The 23,278-nt window shown below is 41.4% G+C and overlaps 1 protein-coding gene across 1 annotated transcript; it reads right to left on the bottom strand.

Annotated features, from left to right (window-relative positions):
- Nucleotides 1–8,862: 8,862 nt before the first annotated feature.
- On the bottom strand, nt 8,863–9,231 carry LOC128573032 (ubiquitin-conjugating enzyme E2 L3-like). The gene has a single exon (XM_053573251.1). It carries the CDS (start codon nt 9,229–9,231, stop codon nt 8,863–8,865), a length of 369 nt encoding a protein of 122 aa, XP_053429226.1.
- Nucleotides 9,232–23,278: the final 14,047 nt, after the last annotated feature.

The raw sequence follows: 23,278 nt of genomic DNA, 5'->3' as shown, positions 1-23,278 counted from the left end.
GAAACAACAAGAGGGGCTAAAATATTTCCCAACTTTTTTATAGGCAGTGGTGGGTGCTATGGTTTGGATGTTTGTCCCTCTAACTGAAATTTGATCCCCACTGTCAGAGGTGGAGCCTGACAGGAGGTATTTGGCTCATGGGGGTGGATCCCTCATGAATAAATTGATGCCCTCCCTCAGGGGTGAGTTCTCTATTAGTTCCCTCCAAAGCTAGTTGTAAAACGGAGTCTGACAACCCCCCCCCCAGCTTCCTCTCTCATCCTGTGATCTCTGCACACACCAGCTCTCCCTCAACTTCCACGTGAGAGGAAGGAGGAAGGAGCCTCAGGCCCCCACCAGGTTCAGCTGCCTGATCTTGAACTTTCCAACCATTAGAATTGTGAGCCAAATAAACTTTTCTTTAAAAAATTACTCAGCCTCAAGTATTCCTTTATAGCAACATTAAATGGACTAAGACACTAGGTCAGCAAATTTAGCCCTGAATTTTAGAGCAGGGACAAATTGTTTTAGGGAAACTTCCTCTTTTATTGCCTCTTTTCTCCATCTTTGTGATCTTTGTGTCTCTCTGTCCACCTCCAGCAAGAGTCAATACCCTTTCGCCAACACTTGGGACTCTCCCCCAGGCTTGCCCTCTGTCAAGTGCTGCCACCATCTCTCAGACCTTCCCTCCCTCCAAGTTCACCTATTCCTTTCAAGTACAACTCAGCGTTCAGCAGTCTAATCCATAATTTATAGATAAGACATTAAAAAGAGATGAGCACTTAAAACACTGCCCCTCCCAGAAAATATTTTTGCAGTTCAACTGGGGCTTTCAAAGGCTTCATGCCTAACCCCTTGTGAAAGCTTTCATATCTACATCATCCTGTGGTGATGGAGCCCTTTCCTCCCTAAACTACCACTAAACTCACAGCATTTCAGGTTTAATTGTGCTTTAATTATTTCCTGGGCTAGTCTGTTCTCCCCAGTGAGATTGTAAATTTCTTAAGGGCAGGAAATTTTTTTATACTGGCAGTGTTGGGCATAAAATTGAACTCTCAAAGGTTTTACAATTGATTAATAATGGCTGGGATTTCTTTAACCAGGAAAATGTCTTCTAATACACAGAGTTACGTTTGAAAAGTTGAATTCTTCTAAACCCCTGATTGATTCTTCTGATGACTATTTTGGGGGTTCTGTATCTATATCCTTCTTGAATAACCACAGTAGGATGATTCTATTTCATTGAGGAAGTGGGTGAGCTTTAAGAGAGTTCTTAGGATGGCTTTGTATAAATTTACATTAGAAGAAGGCGTTGTGGACCTGTAAATATGCTTTATTCAAAATGTCTAATTATTTCTGATAAACCACTGGATATCTCAGTTCCAGAAAGTCCAGGTCTAAAATAGGTCCTATTAAAGGAAGTGATGCATAATGGAATTGCATCTTCCTTATTGATTAGGTATTTTTAAGATGTGCCTTTGCTCAAAACCAAAAGGACAGAAATAAGCAAAGCATACCCTAAAATAATTAAGTCAGAGAAAAATAGTAGGTTAAAAGAAATGTGAAAACCAGCTGAGTTATCTTAGTTTGTAAATGGTGTTTCTTTTTTCCCCCACCTGCTCTTAGCAATGTGAAGGAGAGAGTTCTTCAGACGTAGAACCCCTTCAAAAAAGGCTGCTGGTCTCTAGATCCCACAGGTGTAAATTAAGGAAATGTTAATAACATTACACAAGTTGTCATCATCTGTCACAAGGATTTATCACGGTAGGCCTGACAGGTAACATTCAGTGCATCAAATTCCTTTTTCCGGGGGGGGGTGGTGGTGGTGCAAATTAAAATACCCTTTAATAGGCAGTGCATTAGCTCTTGAGGGTCATAGTAACATTTGTTGTATGCCTAGGAGCCAGGATTACCCCTGAGGGCTGTTTGTGGGACTGAGTTATGCTCAGTCACACCATCAGATGAAAGAGGTGAGAAGGATCCCAGGGCTAGTTTTCCCTTCAGGAAGTCATTAGAGGAAGTTGGGTAGTTTGGGTCACCTAATGGGGACAGAGACTGGGGAGGGAAGAAGCATGGCCCCAGTTACCCTGGCCCACATAACCAAGGCTGTGGGAAGAAGACATGGATTGGAGGCTTTGGTCCCTCACACAGACCCCCAAAATTCCCCTTTAGGAGTGAGGTATTCAGTCCCCCAGTTCCAGGGAGTGTTGGCTGTTGAAAGTTGACCCCTGAGTCTTTCCCAGGTGATGGCCAATGGCTGAAGAGAATCACCTGGCCCAAGGTCTCTGGGGGAAGCCAGTCCAGGGACTTGTTGATGGTGGGGAATGGGAGTGAAAACCCAGTCCCTTTGCCTCAATTCCAGCTCTGAAGGGCCACCCCAGCTCTGCTGCTCCCTGCATGATGGCGGCTAAGGCCTTCATTAAGACCCCACCACGACTCAACCCCTCCCTTTGCCAAGTCTCTTTCTCTTCCTCCCTATGAGCATTGATTTCCAGGGCTCTCCCTACAAACCTCCCCACACAAATCCTCAGAGTCTGTTTCCTGGGGGCACACAAACTAAGAGAGAACACCTTTTTATATTTGGAACCAGAATCAAGACTCTCCTACCAGGGAAGTTTAACCTGGATCATACAAACCTAGAATCTTAAGATGTGAAAAGGTGATGTTAATTATTTTTATAGAGGAAGAACTCGGTCCCAGAGAGATAAGAGGACCAGGGTCACACTGTTGAGACTGCAGTATGGCTGGGTCTAGAACCCAGTTGGGATTACTCCCCAACCAGTGCTCTGATGCACATCCAGTGGCCTCCTGATGTGCCCATGGTGAGAGGTAGCTGATAGGTGGGAATGGATTTGCTCCCTTTAGAGATACTAAACCAATATGATGGATTTGCCCCCTTTAGAGATACTGAACCAATGAAGGGCCTGCCCTATTTCCGTCTAGATTTGTGTTGAGAAGAGGCTGCAAATGGAGGGTGACCACCCTCATTTTTTTTTCTTTTGATGCTGAGGGGGCTATGTTATGAAATCGGTAATAAATGTCATAGAGATGAAAGAAGAAGGAGATAAAGAACCCTCTAGGCTCAGCTGGTCTCATAATAACAATCTTGGCAAGGAGGGCTGCTGCTGGAGGAACAGCAGGAAAGAGTTAGGATGTATACAAAGCATTCCAATGATTACGCTCTTACCGTTTAGTAGGTCATTCTTACAAAATGCTTTATAGGTGCTGATTCATTTTCCCAGACATCACTCACTGTATGGGTGAGTGATGTAAGCAACAATACACATCACTTGCCTGCCTTTAGTGAATGAGTTGAATCTCTTCAGTTTTATAGGGTCTATCTGTGATGTGTATTGTTGCTTTCCTTTCTGGCATCATCCCCCTCCCTGCGTATTTATGGATGGGATTCTGATTCCTCACACCCTTACTCTTGGGTAAAGGGGTAGGGGTGTCCTTGAGTGCCCTAAACCAATCAGCATAATCCTGTCTATGTTGCCATGGTGACTGCTTCAGAGATTCCCTTCCTATTTCTAAACCTGTGACAGTCAGCCCCTGACTATGCCCTGGTCTCAACGATTAGTTCTGGGTTGGTGTGAAAATTAAGATTAAGTTGGGTCAACTAGAGTGCAAAACTTTTGATGGTTGGAGAAATAAAATTTCCTTCACATCCTAACTTGAGGGATGTGGAGGAGAGCAAAAGCTTGAGACTGATGCATCGGTCTATTTTATCTTAAAGGGCTCCAGCTTGAGGAGGAAGGGAACACATGGAGGAAGATGGAACAGACACAACTGCCAAGACTCTGCTGGAGTCCTGATCAAACTGCGCCTGACATCCACTCTGTCTCTGGACTTTACAATTACACATGCAGTTTGTGTTGGGTTTTCTGTTTCTTGCAACCAAACACAGCCTACTTGGCATGCTTCTTATGGAGGCCACCTCTTCTACAGGAGCCCCCATCCTGTGTAGTATTAATCAGGACCTCAAGAAGAGTGATTTCAAAAGAAAATAAAACTCTTGCCAAATGGAAATCAAAAGACTAACTCAGAGGGCATCTATAGATGGATTTTTCCCAATAATTTTGCTCAACTTAATCTGGTATTCAAGGCCTCAAGTCATATATATTGTCCTGTCTAAATATTGGGCTTCCTTAAGTAGTTTGTAGCGTCTGTGAGGACAGCAGCCATGTATCTTATGACCTGAATATAATCCCAGAGTTCTGAATAAAAGTTTTGCATCATAGGAGTGCTGAGAAAATAAGAGGAGAACACAAGTAAATTCAACTCCTTTTATTGTTGTTAGCACATCTTCTAGAAGTTTGTTAAATCACCAGCAACAGCACAGGGCCTAGTGGGGAGTAGGCACTCAAATATTTTTTGAATGAATTTACTTCGAATGTGGGATCACAAAACACAAGCAGTCACTTAATTTTGCAGAATTTTACTTTTCCATTCTTCAAAATCTTATTTTAGACTTCCACTTTTTTGTCTTAACTTACCTTCCTTACAAACTATGAACGATTCTCAGCTATAGAATGGTGGTTATAGAGGCCGGGGGGTGGGGGAGGGTAGGGAGAATGAGGAGACCATTGTCAAAGGGTATAAAATCTCAGTGAGACAGAAGAAATTTTTTTTTAGATCTATTATACTTCATTATGAAGATACTTAATGATAATGTGTTGTATAATTCAAAACTGCTAAAAGAATAAATTTCAAATGTTCTCACCACAAAAAGGATAAGTATTTGAAATGATATGTTAATTAGCTCAATTTAATTATTGTACATTGTATTCATGAATCATAACATCACTTTGTAGTCCATAAATATATACAATTTAATTATTAATTCATAGTAAAAAAGCCTCCAAACAAACTCATTCTCATCTAGTAGCTTTGAGTTAAAAGTGACCAAGAAAAAATGAGCCTCCTTCATATTTCTACCAGCAAAATCTTATACCTCCCTCCATCTGTGCTCGTTTATTTATTCACGTGACAGATGTTCATTGAACATCTACTAAGGCTAGGCTCTGTGTATATATGTTTACATATATATATATATATAAACAGTGAAAGCCCCTTCCCGTGTGTATTCCATAGGGCAGAGTGAACATAAATAATCAAAGTAAAACAAACAAAACGTATTCTTTCAGCTGGTGATCATGCACTATGGGGTAGATAGACTGGGGTTAGGAATTGGGATGGGGCAGGGAGTGGGGTTATTGGCGTAGTCAAGGAAGCCCCCTTTGAAATGATATTTAAGCAAGGACCTAAATAATAAAGAAAAGGCCACATTAAGATCTGTGGGAAGAACACCCAGGCAGAGGGAATAGCAAACATAAAGACTCTTAGGTGAAACAATGTGGTTTTTTACTCTAAGAACAGCAAGGAGATGGAAGCTCGGGGTGGGAGCAGATGAGGCCCCCAGACTGGGCAGGTGGATGGGTCCTCCAGGGTCAATGACCCATCTCCTCTGCTTTCCCTGCACAGGAGAAGTGACAATTCCATCCCACTCAAAGCATTCTTTGTCTGTGGTACTAACTGCTCCCTACTTTCTGTCCTTCCTTCCTGTCCTCTCCCTTTTTACTGACCCCCTTTCTTTTTTTTTTAAGAGATGGGGTCTTCCTTGTCCCCTGGCCTGGGGTGCAGTGGTGCCATCACAGTTCACTGCAACCTCCAGTTTCTGAACTCAAGTGATCCTCCTGCTTCAACTTCCCAAGTAGCTGAGACTATAAGTGCCCATACCATGCCTGGCTAATTTTTTAAATACTTTTTTTTTTTTTAATAGAGATAGGGTCTTGCTCTGTTGCCCAGGCTGGCCTGAACTATTGGCCTCAAACTATCTTCCCACCTTGGCCTCTCAAGTGCTGGCATGAGTCACCATTCCCAGCCATTAGCGAATCTCCCAATGTCAGAGTGGAGCAGAAGTCATTCTTTGGAATTGTCCTTCATTTTCTCTTTCTCTTCTCTACTTCTCTCTTCTCTTCCTCCTCTTCTCTCTTCCTTCTTTTCCTTCTGTTCTCTCCTTTCCTCCTTCCTCCTCTTCCTTTTTCTTCTCCCACCTTCTGTCTACTTTTACCCAGGCTTGAAATATTGGCAATGTGGTCACTGATAAGGAACAGCCTAGACTTCTCTTAACCTCAGACTCATATACTCAACTTCCTACTTTACATCTCCACTTTGATGGCAAAATAAGCATCTTAAACCCCTCATTACCCATCCTCTACCTTGAATTTATTTGAGTTTTTCTCTTATCTGAGCGTGTATTAGATCATCACTGGCTTCATATTTGTATTGAGTACATTGAATTCTTGCTTCTCCATTCTTGTGATGCTTTACTAAGAAGACTATTACAACTCTATCCAGGTTAATGCAAAAGATATAAAGTCTCCACTTTTTTAAATGGCTGAATAGTATTCCATGATATATATATATATACTGCAGCTCGTTAATCCATTTCTAGATAGGTGGACATTTAGGTTATTTCTACATTTTGCCTATTATAAGTTGAGCTGCAATAAACAGTCTAATGCAAATGTTCTTATGATCAAATGATTTTTTTTCTTCTGAATAGATGCTTAGAAGTGGGATTGTGTGGTCAAATGGTGGATCTAATTTGAGTTCTTTGAGGAATCTCCATAGTTTTTTCCAAAGTGGCTGTTTTAGTTTGCAGTCCCACCAACAGAATAAAAGTGTTCCCCTCTCTTTGCATCTTTGGGACTTTGTGATGTGTGTTAATCTTACTGGGGTTAGGTGATATCTCAGGGTGGTTTTGATTTGCATTTCTCTGATGATTAGGGATGATGAGCATTTTTTCATATATTTGTTAGCTATTTGTCTATCTTCCTCCTGTACATGTCTCTTACTTGGTGGTAGATGGGATTGTTAACTCTGTTTATTGGTTGAGTTCTCTATAGATCCTACTTATCTAGTTTTTGTTACATCGTACTATGCAAATATATTTTCCCATTCTGAAGCTTGTCTGTTTGCTTTAGTTGTTGTGCCCTTAGCTGTGCAGAAGATTTTCAGCTTAATTAAGTCCCATTTGTTTACTTTTTGTTATTGTTGCTATTGCCACTGAAGTCTTCGTCATAAAATCTTTCCCCAGTCCGATATCACCAAAAGTTTCCCCCACACTTTCTTTTAAGATTTTTATCATTTCGTGTCTTATATTTAAATCTGTTATCCATTTTCAGTCATTTTTTGTAAGTGGGGAAAGACGTGGGTTGAAGTTTGTCTTTTTCACATGGTTATCCAATTCTTCCAGCACCATTTGTTGAATAGGGATTCTTTTCCCCACTGTATGCTTTTGTTTTGGTTACCAAAGATCAGATGGCAAGTAGAGACTGGTTTCATTTCTTGGTTTTCTATTTGGTTCCACATGTCCACGTCTCCACTTTTGTGCCAATACCATGCTGTTTTGATCACTGTGGACTTGTAATATGACCTGAAGTCTGGTAGAGTGATGCTTCCAGCTTTGTTTTTATTTCTAAGAATTGCCTTGGCTATATGGGGTTTTATTCTGGTTCCAGACAAAATGAAGAACTATTTTTTCCAGTTTTTCAGAGCATGATGTTGGTATTTTAATGGGACTGCATTGAATCTGTAGATTGCTTTGAATAGTATAAACATTTTAGCAACTTTGATTCTTCCCAGCCAAGAGCATAGTATGTTCTTCATTTGTTAATGTCTTCTTCTGTTTCTTTTCTTAAGGTTTCATAGTTCTCTTTATGGAGATCCTTCACCTCTTTTGTTATGTATATTCCTGAGTATTTCATTTTCTTTGAAGCTACTGTGAAGGGAATTGTATACTTGATTAACTTCTCTACTTAGCTGTTATTGGCGTACACAAAGGCTACTGATTTGTGGACATTGATTTCATAACCTGAGACACTACTGTATTTCTTGATCACTTCCAGGAGTTTTGTGGTTGAGTCTCTGGGGTTTTCTAAGTATCAGATCATATCATCAGCGAAGACCAAGAGTTTTACCTCCTCTGCCCCCATTTGGATGCCTTTTATATCCTTCTCTTGCCTGATTGCATTGGCTAGAACTTCCAGAACTATGCTGAATAGTAGCAGTGATGGTGGGCATCCTTGTCTGGTTCCAGTTCTAAGTGGAAAAGCTTTCAGTTTTACTCTACTTGGTGTGACATTAGCTATGGGTTTGTCTTAGATGGCTTCAATCAGTTTAAGAAATGTGCCACCTATGCTTATTTTCTTAAGTGTTCTTGTAAGAAAAGGATGCTGAATTTTATCAAATGCTTTTCCTGCATCTATTGAGAGGATCGTACGGTCCTTATTTTTGCTTCTATTGCACTGGCGAATAACGTTTATGGACTTGCGTATGTTAAACCAGCCTTGCATCCCTGGGAGGAAGCCTACTTGATTGCAATGTATAATTTTTTTAATGTGTAGCTGCAATCTGTTAGCCAAGATTTTATTGAGCATTTTTGTATTGGTATTCATTGGTGAAATTGGTCCTTAGTTCTCCTTTGCAGTGGGTCCTTTCAGGTTTTAGAGTCAGGGTGATGTTTGCTTCATAGAATATGCTGGGGACAGTTCCTTTCATCTCAATGTTTTGGAATATATTCTGTAGGATACACACAAACTCCTCTTTGAAGGTGTGCTGGAATTCTGGTGCGAAACCATATGATCCAGGGCTGTTGTTGCTGGTTTTTTTTTTAGAACATCTTAAATTTTTAATCCTTTCTTTACAGGTTACATAGACCACTTTTGATTAAGAAAACTTTAGAAAGTTAGTAACTGCCACAATCAAATTTCAGGCAGTGGCACGCGTCAATTTTCCACAGAGTCCTGCTTTGCCGGGTATCTGAATGCACTGCCTGGGGTCTCTGCTCACACTTGCTGGAATCAGTCGTGGCAGATTTTAGTCCACAGGTCGCTTTTCCCCATATTTCTTTGTAAACTCTTCAGCATTCTTACAGAGTTTTTTATGGTCCTTAGAGTATTCTTCAGCTAGGTCAGCAGGTAGGGGGTGCTCAGGCTGAGGGTTGTTCACCAGTGCTATAAGGGACTGGATTACTTGGTCGGTTTTGGTTGCTGGCTTCCAGTTTTCAGCACTAATTACTGGCAGACAGACCTGCCCCTTTTTATTGCTGTTTGTGTGATACATCTTTGTTTTAAATGTGATCTTCGGTGGCTTGAATGGGTACTCTGCTGGAAAGTTGATTTCAATTCTGAAGGCCCCCTTATCATATGGAGTGTTGTCCTTCATCAGCCTCCTGCTGGCCGCCATCTTGGACCTGGTGCTGCTGCTTTCCCAGAATGCATCAAGGCAGGCCAGGCGGCTGGAGCTGGGGAGGGGTGGCACAAGTGGGGCCTGTTGGAAGTTTTTTTTTTGCTGTTGTTGGAAGCTTTTTTATTGTTTCTTCAATATCAGTGCTTGATATGGGTCTGTTTAAGAGATCTTTTTCTTCCTAGTTAAGTCTAAGAAGATGGTGTGATTCTTGGTATTGGTCCATTTTCTTCACGTTGTCAAATTTCTGGGCATAAAATTTTTGGTAGTGGTCAGAGATAATCTCTTGTATCTCAGTGGTATCAGTTGTTATTTCTCCCTTTTTGTTTATAATTGAGGTAATTAAAGATTTTACTTTTCTGTTTCCAGTTAATCTGGCCAATGGTTTATTGATTTTATCTTTTTGAAGAACCAAGTTTTTGTTTCATTAATTTTCTGAATGATTCTTTTGTTTTCAATTTTATTTATTTCTGATTTAATTTTGGTTATTTCTTTTCTTCTGCTAGGTTTGGGATTGGATTGCTCTTCCTTTTCCAATTCTTTAAGATGATTTATTAGGTTGTTGATATGCTCTCTTTCTGTTTTTCAGATGTAGGGATTTTTTTTTTTTTGAGTCTCTTTGTTGCCCTTGGTAGGTGCTGTGGTGTCACAGCTCACAGCAACCTCAAACTCCTGGGCTCAAGTGATTCTCTAGCCTCAGCCTCCCAAGTAGCTGGGATTACAGCTGCCTGCCACAACACCCAGCTATTTTTAGAGCCAGGGTCTAGTCTCAAATCCTTGAGCTCAGACAATCCACCTGCCTTGGTCTCCCAGAGTGCTAGGATGGATTTAAGTATCTTATGTGATAAATTTCCCTTTTATGACTGCTCTTGCAGTATCCCTCAGGTTTTGGTGGCTTGTGTCTTCATTGTTGTTATGCTCAAGGAAGTTAATGATTTCCTTTTATTATTTTTTTGAGACAGAGTCTCACTTTGTCATCCTTGGTAAAGTGTCATGGCATCATAGCTCATAGGATCCTCCAACTCTTGGGCTCAAGTGATTCTCTTGTCTCAGTTTTCCAAGTAGTTGGGACTATAGGAACCCACCACAATGCCCAGCTATTTTTAGAGACAGGTTCTTGCTCTTGCTCAGGCTGGTCTTAAACCTGTGAGTTCAGGCAATCCACCTGCCTTGGCCTCCCAGAGTGCTGGGATTATAGGCATGAATCACCATGCCCAGCCCAGTGATTTCCTTTTTTATCTCTTCCTTCACCCAACTGTCATTCAGCATAAGGTTTTTCAGTTTCTATGCTTTTGTGTGGGGATGAAGATTTTTGTTAGAATTGAGTTCCACCTCTATTGCCTTGTGGTCTGAGAAGATACAAGATATAATTTCAATTCTTTTGATTTTTTTGACATTTGATTGTGTCTAGGATATGATCTATTTTGGAGAATGTTCCATGGGCTGACAAGAAAAATATATATTCCTTAGCTTTGGGATGGTGTGTTCTTTATATGTCTATTAAACATATTTGTTCTAGGATCATGTTTAAGTCTCTGTATCTTTGTTTAGTTTCTGTTTAAGGGATCTGTCCAGCTATGTAAGAGGAGTGTTAAAGTCCTCAGTTATTATGGTGTGATACAATATTGTATTTCTCAGACTAATTAAGGTGTGTTTCATAAATCTAGGAGCATTTATGTTGGGCTAAAAATTTAGAATCGAAATATTTAGAATATTTAGAAGCAAAATGTCCTCTTGTTGTTTGTTCCCTTGACCAGTATGAAGTGACCTTTTGATCCATTTTGGGTTATTTATGTACATGGTATTCCAATGCCTCTTAAAATAAAACTCATACTGAATTAGCGTATCATTCCAACTTTATCTCAGCTCTCCAACCTCTGTCCCCTGCTACAAGACACCCCTAATGGCCTGAGTGGTATATTTTTAGCACAGCTCTTGTGTTTAAGCCTTGTCCCTACCAAACCTTTGTATGTGTTCCCTCTGTCTAGGTCACTCTTTGCATGGCTGTTTCATTCTCATCCTTCAGATTTCAGCTCAAACATTACATTCTTACAGAGGTCTTACCTGATTACTCCACTTTTTCCAGTTTCCCCTCCTAGTCCCCTTCCCTCCCTTCCCAGGTCATTCTTTTTTTTTCTTTTACAACACTGCAAGTCTGTAAGTGCCACATTGATGTGTTTTCTTGTTTCTTGTCTATCTGCTTTTCCATAAGTGAGGAATGTGTCTGCCTGGATCACTTCATCCATTTTCTGCATCTAAACACTGGCCAGTACAGGCAGGTCCTCAGTATGATTCTGATAAATGAGTGACTAGATCCAAGAGTGAGTTATTGGATGCATGGGATGTTAACTTATGAAAGCCCTTAGGCAAGAATTCTCATTATTTTTTTACATGCTTTCTGATTAACCTCAGAACCATGGAAAAGAACTCTAAGTCTATCTATTAAGGTGCTTCATGACTATCAGCCAGGAATGTTGTGGATCTCAAAGACTATTTACTTTCCTTTATGCTTATTTGAGATACTCAAGCTAAAGTCTATTTAAAATCTAAATTGTGCTGTGTTTGGATTTGACTGACTTTCCATTCTACCTGTTGACATTCTAAGAAGTGAGGTGTAGCAAACTTTTAGATGGCCTACTAAATGGACCTTTCTAGAATGAGTGAGAAAAGATGGCAGGTGGGGGTGAGGGTGATGGTGGTAGTGGTGAATAGTCAGAGAAAGGTTGAGTAAGGCTATCTGCCTGTAAGCAATATTCCATGACAATGGCCCTTTGATAATTGTTTATGGTTACTATGCTGGAAGAGAAAATGTATATACAGACTTCTACTAGGTTATAAGGAGTGATGCTTCTTTAAGAAGTTCATAAAATCACTCATTCATGATAAATATTGAGTTGGGCAAGATGTTTCATTAAGTAATAATCATCTTCTCTGGTATGATCTTATGTTGGAAAATAATTGTCTCTAATAAGTGAGATGAAGAGCAGTCTCCCCTTTCTATTAGGCTGAACAGCAGAATAATACATGTGTAGGGAATAAGAGTGCCCTGAGTCTAATGTTTAGGTCCGTTGGCCAGCTGATGTTCAGGAGAACCTGCGTGGAGATATCTCTACTTTGTGTGAATCCTTTCAAAATCTGCACAAAGCTGTGACCACATCCCAAGTGAGCTAAAGGTGCTAACCAGGTTAGTGGAGGATTTGTCTAATTTGGCTAAGTGCATTTGTTTGAGATCATTAAAATTGAAACAAGATGGGCGGTGCCTGTGGCTCAGTCGGTAAGGCGCCGGCCCCATATACTGAGGGTGGCGGGTTCAAACCTGGCCCCGGCCGAACTGCAACCAAAAAATAGCCGGGCGTTGTGGCGGGCGCCTGTAGTCCCAGCTACTCGGGAGGCTGAGGCAAGAGAATCGCTTAAGCCCAGGAGTTGGAGGTTGCTGTGAGCTGTATGATGCCACGGCACTCTACCGAGGGCCATAAAGTGAGACTCTGTCTCTAAAAAAAAAAAAAAATTGAAACAAGATATATCCTGCTGTTTAAACCAAATATGTGGTAGGCACTGCCTAGGTAGAAGGACCTAACAATGAACAAAAAGAAATATGATCTGGGCTCTGGTATAGCTTACCCTCAAGTGAAAGCTACAGACATGGACGAAATATTTATTCAAATGAACATGTGAATTACTGCAAATTGAAGTTATGTGAAGAGAGAGAAAATTAGAGAGAAGTGGAAGAATCAGACCAGCCAGGTGTCAGGGAAGGAAAATTTCCATAAAGAAGGTATCTGTTAGCAAGGTGTGGTGGCTCACACCAGTAATGCTAGCACTTTGGGGGGGTGGGTAGAAGCAAGAGGATTACTTAAAACCAAGAGTTTGAGACTAGCCTAAGCAAGAGTGAGACACTGTCTCTTCTAAAATAGAAAAAGCTGGGCCAGCTGTTGTGCATGCCTATAATCCTAGTTGCTCAGGAGGCTGAGGCAGGAAGATTGCTTGTGCCCAGGAGTTTGAAGTTGCTGTGAGCTATGATGACTCCATGGAACTCTAGCAACAGAGCAAGATCCTTTCTAAAAAAACAAAAAAAAGAGAGAGAGAGATAATTTTAAGTTATTTTCTGAGGAGAGATTAGAACTTTAACAGGGGAAGGAGGGTAGAATGGGTGGGGAGAGAAGTCTAGGCAGTTAGGCAGAAGGAACAGCTAAGTCTTGGGCTAAGAGGGACCTTAGCACATCAAGACCTGTTCTATAAACCTGACCTTAGTGAGAGCTCAGTTTAAAACAAGAAAAGTTTTATATCTATCTATCTAATTTATCTATCTTCATGTATATGTATACTCAAACATGCATGTATATAATATAATATATAATAATGCATATATAGAACCTTCTCACATTCTAAAATGCATATATAATATGACAAGAATTAAAATCAAGTGCAATTCTGTTCTATCAAATGTTTTTTTAGATTTTAATATTATATGAATATTCTATCACATGCTCCATAATGAATTTAATAAGTCCTTTAATACTGCATATTTCTTTTATAATATTCTCTAGTATGGCTTCCATTCCTCTGGGGCATTCTTCTTCCCCTTCTGGGATTCCTATAATTTGTATGTTGGAATGCTTCATAAGGTCTCATAATTCTGACAGTGAACGTTCTGCTTTCTCTCTCTTCTTTTCTGCCTCTTTTACTATCTGAGTTATCTTAAGAACTTTGTCTTCTACCTGTGAAATTCTTTCTTCTGCATGGTCTAACCTGTTTCTGATACTTTCCATTGCATCTTTATGTTCCCTAATTGACTGCTTCAGTTCCTTCAGCTCTGCTATATCCTTTCTATATTCTTCATATTGTTCATCTCTTATTTGATTCTGTTTTTGGATTTCCTTTTGGTTATTTTCCACTTTATTAGCAGTTTCCTTCATTGTTTTCATCATGTGTATTCTAAATTCCCTTTCTGTCATTCCTAACATTTCTTTATTGGTGGAATCCTCTGCAGTAGCTACCTCATGGTCCTTGGAGAGGTTGTTCTGGACTGGTTCTTCATGTTGCCTGGAGTTTTCTGCTGATTCTTCCTCATGAGTGATTTCTTTTATCTGTTTCCTTGCCCTAATTTTCCTTTCACTTCCTCTTGCTATTTAAGTTTCTGTGCCTGTGGACTAAGGTTTCGATGAGTCCTTTTGGTATAGGACCAGAAGGATGAGAAGGTTGAAAAGCAAGAAGGGATAAAATAAAGAAGGAAAGAACAAAAAGAAAATAGAGAAAGGAGAGGGGGTGGGTAAAAGGAATATTGGCAGAAAGAAGAGAGGCACAGAAAGAGGGAGACAGAGCAATATAGGTGTACAGTAGGGTACTTTGACACAACCTTAAAAAATCCCAACCTCTGGGGGTGCCTGGTTGGGTGGTTCCCTTGAGGTCAGCAACTCTTTGCTAACCTGATCAGACACAGTACCCCACCTCCACCAAGTCGAGAGGAAAGACAAAAATGCTATAAATCAAACCAAAACAAGCAAACAGAAAACTTTACGGGATAAAATTGGGTGAAAAACCAGTAGAAACACTAGCAAAAATGAAGTTCTAGTTATTGGAAAAGGCAGCACTGGGAAATTATATTTATACTAGAAAACTGGAGAAAGAAAAGAAAAAATCAGTACAGAAAAGGTTGAAATTAAAAAACAAAACAACAACAGCAACATCAAAATAAACAAAAAAACAAAATAAAAAACAACCAAAAACAAAGCAGTATATATATCTTGTTGAATATTGTCTGGGCAACAGGTGGTCTTCTGGGCCTCTGCTGATTTCTCAAACCCCACAGGGTAGACACCCTAAGTCTCTCTTCAGCCCTCTTAAAAGGCACTTTAAGCTGCTAAATTTGCTAAGCAGAAGCTTTCCCAGGAAAGTGCTTGTTGCGGGAATCACTGGCGAAGTGGCTATCCACTTACCCAGTGTGCCAAAACCAGTCTCACTCTGCCCCTGAGGGTTAGGGCTGTAAGGCGGCTCAGACCCCACTTTTAGGCTGCTCAGTCACTAGGTTACTAGGTCCCGCCCGATTCTTGCTCTGCAACCCCTAGGGCGGACCTTGTTGGGGCAGTTTTCTCACAATGGTTCCCTGCAGCCCTCAGCCAAACACTATTAGCTCCGTCTGTCCGGCTCAGCAGCTCAATCTGGGGTCCCAGACAATGCCCAAAGTTCTCCACACTCCTGCTCAAGCTCTCCCCAAGGCAGTTCAACTGAGTGCCAAGTCCAGAAACACCAAAACAGTTCACAGGTAAGGCCTTTCTGGTTTGCAGTCTCGCTGCTACTGCACTTACAGCTGTTGGCAGGATTAGACCAATCGAACACACGCGATTACTTGCCAGTTTTCCACTGTTTTTGTCCTCCTCTTGGGGTCCAGAAGTCTCTCGCTAACTCCCTGAATGCTCAAAGGGCTGATTATAGGCAGATCCCACCAGCCAGAGATGCCTGGAGTCTTATCTCCCCAGACTCACGGTGCCCAGATGCAAGGAAGCTGTTACTTGGCTGCCATCTTGCTCTCTACCCCCAATACTGCATATTTCATTTTTCTAATTTTTTCACTATTATAAGTAATACAATAAATATCTTTGTATAAAACTATTTTGGGTGTATTTTTTCTTCTTTACATAAGCTTTTGATACACATTGCCTAGTCTTGTTCCTATTTCTAATCCTACAAATAGTATATGATTATCTATTTTATCTTGGTGTTTCCTCTTTTTGTTTTTAAATCTTTAACACAAAATACAAAAAATGGCTTGTTTATTTTGCTCCCTTTAAGATAAACGAGATTTTCCCACCCCTTTCCTTTCTAGGCACTGTTGCATTGCCTCCTCTAGAGTTGTCCTTTCACCCTAGACTCTGACATGTTCCCTAGTCCAGAGCAAAGGGATGGAGCTTGAGGGTCCCTGACAGCCAAGCCTTTTGCCACCCCACATCTTCCCACCCCTCACCTGCCTGGCATGGCTTGCCCTGGGATACTGCTGGCTTTCTGTAATAGCTTGAAAATTTTCTGCTTCTTTTCACAGTTTTCTTCTTGTGTTTATTTTCAAAATACATGCCCAGAGTTACCAGCTGTAATTTTTCTGAATCATTCTGTTCTCTAATTTTTACTTTGCCCTTTGTCTCAAGGGTCAGTCATTACTTATGTGCTCCCCCCTGCCCCATTTCTTTCTCCCTCACTCTGCTCCTGTTGGTCAGAGTATGAGCAATGTTGCACGTCATCCCTGGTCCCTCACGCCATCCCTGGCCTGTGATGCATTGCTTTAATGACACTGCAGCTGACACCTACACACTTCTCCTGAAATGCCTCCATTAGTCATTTCTTTGGTCAGGGCTCTTAAGGTCCTTTTAAAATTCATAAATGCTGTCTGGGAAGGTGGCACGGCCAGCCACTTTTTAGCTATTAGTTTTCCTAATCAGAACTAAGGTTCAAGAACAGGGCCAAGGAGCAATTTTTAATAAAGGGGTTGGGAAAATAGGGGGTGATACCTTGGAAGGGATGCTTCGGCAAGGACTAAGCAGCCCTGAAATTGTTCCAAAAAAAAGGAGATGCTGTCAGAATCGAAGAGTGGCTCTGAGAGGAACTGGGTGGGAAGAGCAAGGGATGTTCGTTCCTCTACTGCCCAGCCTCTCTTCAGCCTGACTTGATTAGGTGGGGAGCAGGGGAGGTTCTAGGCAGTGTAAGTTATTGCCCAAACTTGAGCACTTTTGAGCATGAAATGGAGGAACTCTTAAAATCACACAGGATCCACAGGTGTAAACAAGGACTGTCCTTGGGAAATGAGGATGCAAGTTCTCCCTAGTTACGAGAGGTACTGATGAGGAATCTCTCTGTCAGGTTTAATAAAGAATTGTTTGTGCAATCAGTGTAACTGGCTTATTGTACCCTCAATGAATCCCCAACAATAAAAAAAAAAAATAAAAAAAAAATAAAAAAAGAATTGTTTGGTGGTGCCCGTAGCTTAGTGGGTAGGGCGCCGGCCACATACACCGAGGCTGGTGGGTTCGAGCCTGGCCTGGGCCTGCTAAACAACAATGACAACTGCAACAATAACAAATAGCCGGGCATTGTGGTGGGCACCTGTAGTACCAGCTACTTGGGAGGCTGAGGCAAGAGAAATCACTTAAGCCCAAGAGTTTGAGGTTGCTGTGAGCTGTGACGCCATGGCATTCTACCCAGGGCGACAGTTTGAGACTCTGTCTCAAAAAAAAGAATTGTTCATTTTCCCCATGGAAAAGAATTGTTCATCCCCCTCCCAAAAGCCTGCTTCCATCAACCAAGGCCACACACAGTTATAAGAAAATTATTCATTTCAAAAGTTTAAATGTCTTGATTCATATTTATGTATTCTTGATTCAAAGTAAAAGGTGAAATATAAAAACAGACTCCAGATTGTGAAGGGCTTTGAATGCCATGCTGAGGTCTCACAATTGTGTCTGCAAAAAAGAAATCGCCCAGCGAAGGATACACAATGACCTAAGACTTGGACATGGCCCCTGCAGATGGTGGAGAGAGTGTGTGGGTGTAGCAGATACATTGGAAGTGGAGATGCTTTTGATGGAAAGTCCAACGTGACTGTGGTCCAAGTGAGAGTGCTGAGGAGCTGGGTGACAGCAGTAGTGGAGGTCACAGGGAGAGGTGGCCCTTTATGAAAGACATTGTGGGGCTAGAATCAATAACTTTTGGTGAATTACTGGATGTGGGAAACAAAGGAGAAGGAGGAATCAAAGATGACTCAGGCTTCCCGAAAGATTGAGTGGGTGAAGGGCAATGCTGTTAGACCAGTTCAGGGACACAAAGAGGAGAACAAGACTAGGAACAAGATAAGTTCTATTTTTTATGTAAAGTTTAAAGAATGCGAATTATGCACCAGGGCTCTGCTGGGGCTTTGCACATCATCTCACTTCATCTTCTCAACAGCCTTTTGAAATAGGTCTTGTCAGGATGTGCATTTTGCAGAGGAGGAAAATGGAAGCAGGGAGAGGTTTAGTGTCTTTTTCTGGTCATCCAGATAATACTATGTGGTGGAGACAGAATGTGAAGCCAGGAAGAGTTTTTACTCTTTAGCATTGTACCTTCCTCTCTGAGATGAATTTTGAATACACAAAGTTGGCGGCAACTCTGTAGCTGACTAATTGTTGGTACATATCTGGCAGGTGCCAATCCAGTTCCTTTTCTGTTGTGTTTTCGTCTTCCTCTGATTTAAGTATTTTGCTCAAATCTTGACATAGGGCTCGTCCTCTTCTCTTTCCAGATTATGTCCACTTTCAAGGCTGCAACCATCACATCCATCCCTGGGATGACTCCAAAACATTTATACCCATCCTTGACGAGTAACTTCTCTAAACTCTAGTGCTAATTGCCAGCTGCTGGATAAACATTTTTAACTGCATAGCTGCTGCCATCACAATCCTCAAGCTTTTATGAAGGATCTGTAACTAATCAGCTGTGTTAATTTGGAAAAGACACACACTTTTTCAGATCTTCAGCTTTTCTTTCTACAACCAGAGGTGGTTTGAAGTGAGATATTTAAGGCCTAGAAAGAGGCAGAGCTATTTAACGACTGGCAGAACCTCTTTACTTTGCCTAAGCTTCCTCCAGTTCTAACTCAGGCTATTGCAAACCATTTAAATTTAAATTAATTAAAAGTATATCAAATTTAAAATTCCCCTCCTCAGTTACAGTAGCCATGTCTAATAGCTCAGTGGCCCATGTGCCTGGGGCCTTCCATAAAGGGCAGTGCTAATAGAGAACATGTTCATCATTCCAGAATATCTCATTGGATAGTCCTATAAATTAACCAACCATATTGTCTAAAGCCACCATATCTAAAGCATCTGCATTAGCTCAGATTGAACATTCCCTGTGTATCACGTATCATAGGAGCAAATAGCACCATTGTTATGGACTTAATTGTGTCCTCCTCAAATTTGTATGCCAAAGCCTTAACTCTTAATGCAACTATATTTGGAGATAAAGCCTTCAGGTTAAAGAACTTTCAACCTACCAATTAAAAGAGGTCATAAGGATGAGACCCTAACCTAATAAGGCTGGTTTCCTTATAAAAAGAGACGCTAGAGATCTCTTATCTTTCTCTTACTGCACATGCACAGGAGAAAGGCCGTATGAGGACCCAGCGAGAGGGAATCTCTCCTAAACCAAGAGAGAATTTACCTCCTCAGAAATCAACCCTGATGGCACATTGATCTTAAACTGTGGTATCCAGAACTGTGAGAAAATAAATTTCTGGCCAGGTAGTGTGGCTCTGCCTATAATCCTAGTCCTTTGGGAGGCATGGAGATTACTTGCATCCAGGAGTTTGAGACCAGCCTGGGGAACATAGAAAGAACCCATCACTACAAAAAAAACAAAAACACCCCCCCCCAAAACAATAAATTAGCCCTATGTGGCAGCCCCATGTGGCAGCCCCAACTACTCAGGAGGCTGAGGCAGGAGGATGGCTTGAAGCCAGGAGTTTGAGTTTGCAGTGAGATGTAATGCTGTTGCAGTCTAGCCTTGGCAACTGGGCAAAAGAGTATGACCCTGTCTAAAAATAAAATAAAATCATAATAAATAAATAAATAAAATAAATGCCTCTTGTTTAACCCACACAGTCTGTAGTATTTTGTTTTGTTATTTTATTTAGCCCAAGCTGACTAATGTAATAATTCTTACAGAAAACCAACTTTGATACCTGGATATGTAACCTCCCTTCCCATCTACACATTTCTACTCAAATCTAATGAACTTACTTCTTTTTTAAATAGTATCTTCTCTTTTGAATATAACTCAAATGTTCTTTAATGGCCCTTTTAACAATTATCAAAATATAATACATTCTGTCTTATATTTTAGTTACCTCTGTGCAAGTCTTTTCCCTTACAGATGTTAACCAAAATGTTGAGAAGTGATTTTGCCCTTGTTAAATGAAAACTTATCTTTCTAACCCATCCTCCCTAATCTTTATAACACACCAGTCACTCAATAAAAATGGTTGTGACGTTGAATTGAATTCCCTGTATCCTTGGGCGATCTTGGCATGAGAGCCCCTGTTCTGTGACCCCACTGAGTTTCATCTTAAACCAGTAGAGATAAAATATACAAAAAAAATTAGAGATGAAAAGGAGTCCATGTAGGAACAGGCAGAGGGAATAGTCATTCAGGAACCAGAGTTAGAGCAGTGGTTCTCAAAGTGTGGCCCCTGGCTCCAAAGGATCATCCTCACCTGGGAACTTGTTAGAAATGCAAATTCCCAGCCTCACCCCTCAGATGTACCGACTCAAAAACCCTGGGAGTGGGGCCTAGTTTTCTTGAGCCCTCTGGGTGATTCTGAGCTAGAGAATGATCTGGTAGTGAATCAACCTCAGGGCTGAAAAGGATTTCTTAGAGTTAGCTAGAGGGAAGAAAACTGTAACCCTTAGGATATTAGTTCCCTAGCAGAGCTAAGCAAGAGTGACCTTGGGGGATGTGGTTCCATTAAAAATAAGAAATTGGAATCTGAAATGCTTTCAAACCCAAGAGAAGGGTTTGGTTTATAGAGTTTCAATCTGTTGAATGAAAACTAATAAGATGAAAAAGATCCTGAAGGAACCTAAGTATGTCAGGGGACATGTGAGCTGAGACAAGCCCACTCAGAAGGATCCAAATGTCACAGTGGGAAGGACAGCATGGCCGGGGGACCAGAACCTGACCCAGGTAACCAACTCTTGCAAAAATTGTAGATTGTCTTCACTTTGGTCCCTATAGAGATGCAGAAGAAATGGTGGAGATGCAGGAGAAAGACTGGGAGAGAAGGACGCGTTCAAAATTATGAGCTTCAGAGAGAATATGGAAACCTGGCCAGCTTTGCTGAGGTCTAGGAATACAGGGAAACAGGAATGTTCATGCCAGGCTCATCCAGGTGGGGAAATGGACTCTTCCCAGGGGTCAGGCCTGGGATCAGAGCTCTTCAGAGACAGAGAACCAAGAGGATGTGTGTGTGTGTAGGTAGAAAGAGGGAATGATATTGAGATTTATTTTAAAGAATTGGCTCATGTGATCGTGGAGGCTTGGTGAATCCAAAATCTCCCAGGCAGGCTGGGTGGCTGGAGTCTTGAGGAAGAGTTGCAGTTTTAGTCCAAAGGCAAGTGGGCTGGCAGAATGCCTTCCCCCCCCCTTTTTTTTTTTTGAGACAAAGTTCCAAAACAAAACAAAAAAGCAAGAGAAAGCCTGAGTTTCAACAGCTGGGTGATTAGCAGCTTGCCTCTTGTTGCCCAATGGCCAGATCTCAAGAAAAGGCTTTATTTGCTTCAAACAGCAGCAGAACTCAGGATTCAGGATGGATGCATGGTCTTGGCCACCTCCTTCTGCATCTGGCTGTGTCCTCATATGGTTCCTCTGTTTGTCCTGAGGTGCTCTGAGTTGCAGAGTACTCAGTAGGAGAGCCCTACCCAGCCAGGACCCACAGAGCATGCATCCTGCTCTCCTGGCCTGCCTGCCTAGCCCTCAGAGCTCTGTGAGGGCAGCCGGACATGGGAGCCTGTCTTGGTCATAAAGAATGTGGCAGCGACTCTTCAAATTCAGCCCAACTGAATGGACTGTGCATTCAGCTGTGTTTAGGAGATAAAAACCACCCTCTGGTTATATATACTGTTCACTGTGCTACAACTTTGAACTCACCCTACTTGGTGAGTTCAGCTTAGCCCTGGGCAGTTGCAAGGACTTGTTTTGTCTCCATGACTTCAAAACGTAACCTGAGGGGACCAAGATTCTTTTGGGCTATTCGCTTCTAGGTTCACATCCTTAACTTGGCCTCTGATGCCTTATTGCTACCATGACAAGGAAAATCCCATAAAAGTCAAACTGAACCAGAAAAAGACAGCTTATGAGTGACAACTTAGAGAGCTGAGGAAGAAGATCTGGTACTGGCCGGTCCGAACAGCCTACTCAAGGCCACCTGCTGGCCTGGCTCCCCTCTGTTTTCCTCTGACCTTTGATTTGAGGCTGTTTTTATTGATTTGTTTTGGTGAAGATACTGCAGAGGGAAGGGTGGGTGGTGTTTTCTCACTAAAAGGGGATCCTGGGCCCATATTTTTACTTCAGCTGCTCAAATGACAACTTTAAATAAGGAAAAAAAGATTCCCCCAAAGGAATCCAGGTGAGTATGCTTCCCCAGAGATAAGTTTACTGATGGATTGACTTTAAAATTTTATCCTCTTCATTCTTAATGTCTAAAAGCTTACCTCTTAGCACTGTGGCTGGGTACACACCTGGTCCTTGCCCCAAATGTGTCCTTGTCCTCGGAGGGACTAGATGTGAGAATGGGGAAACCCAGCCTCCTTCCTCGAAGTTGTCATGCACAGCCAATAAACTGGAGAAAACTTTATCCTGGTTTTCAGGAATGTCCTTTGTGGCTTTTAGGAATTCACTAATTCAGAAGTCATTTGGCAATGTGGATACCTGTTGCTGGGCATATTTCCCCGAGAACTACCTTGTCCATGACCTTCAGGTTAATTTTAGAGATAAGCTTATAGCTGAGCAAGAAACTGGCACGTGAAATCTAAAATTCTCTACCTATATTTGGGAGGTATTCTAGGATCTGGCCTTCCCACTTCAATTTTTAATTTACTTGGAATGAGTACTAAAAAGATGAATTTTAAGTAGCATGGACTAAATTTTATTATTATGGGATACTGAAAAATGGCTACTTTTCTAGCTTGTTTGTGTATCTGGGGGTCCCTTTCTGCCAGTTCTTACTAAAAAGCTGCTCTCTTCCACAATTTCTTTCTCTTTCTTTCTTCTTCTTTTTTTTTTTTAGATAAAGTCTCATTCTGTTGCCCTGGGTAGAGTGCTGTGGTGTCATCATAGCTCACAGCAACATCAAACTCTTGGGCTCAAGTGATCCTGTTGCCTCAGCTTCTCAAGCAGCTGAGACGACAGGTGCCTGTGACCACACCCAACTAGTTTTTTAATTTTTAATAGGGATAGGGTCTCACTCTTGCTCAGGCTGATCTTGAACTCCTGAGCTCAAGCAATCCATCTGTTTCAGTCTCCCAGA

Source organism: Nycticebus coucang, chromosome 20, assembly GCF_027406575.1.
Source record: "Nycticebus coucang isolate mNycCou1 chromosome 20, mNycCou1.pri, whole genome shotgun sequence".
Taxonomy (NCBI): Eukaryota; Metazoa; Chordata; class Mammalia; order Primates; family Lorisidae; genus Nycticebus; species Nycticebus coucang.
This window is presented reverse-complemented; position numbering and strand designations above follow the sequence as displayed.

What these genes read in the sequence shown, in the direction of transcription:
- LOC128573032 (XM_053573251.1), bottom strand. Translation starts at nt 9,231, where the DNA reads ATGGCGGCCAGCAGGAGGCTGATGAAGGACAACACTCCATATGATAAG.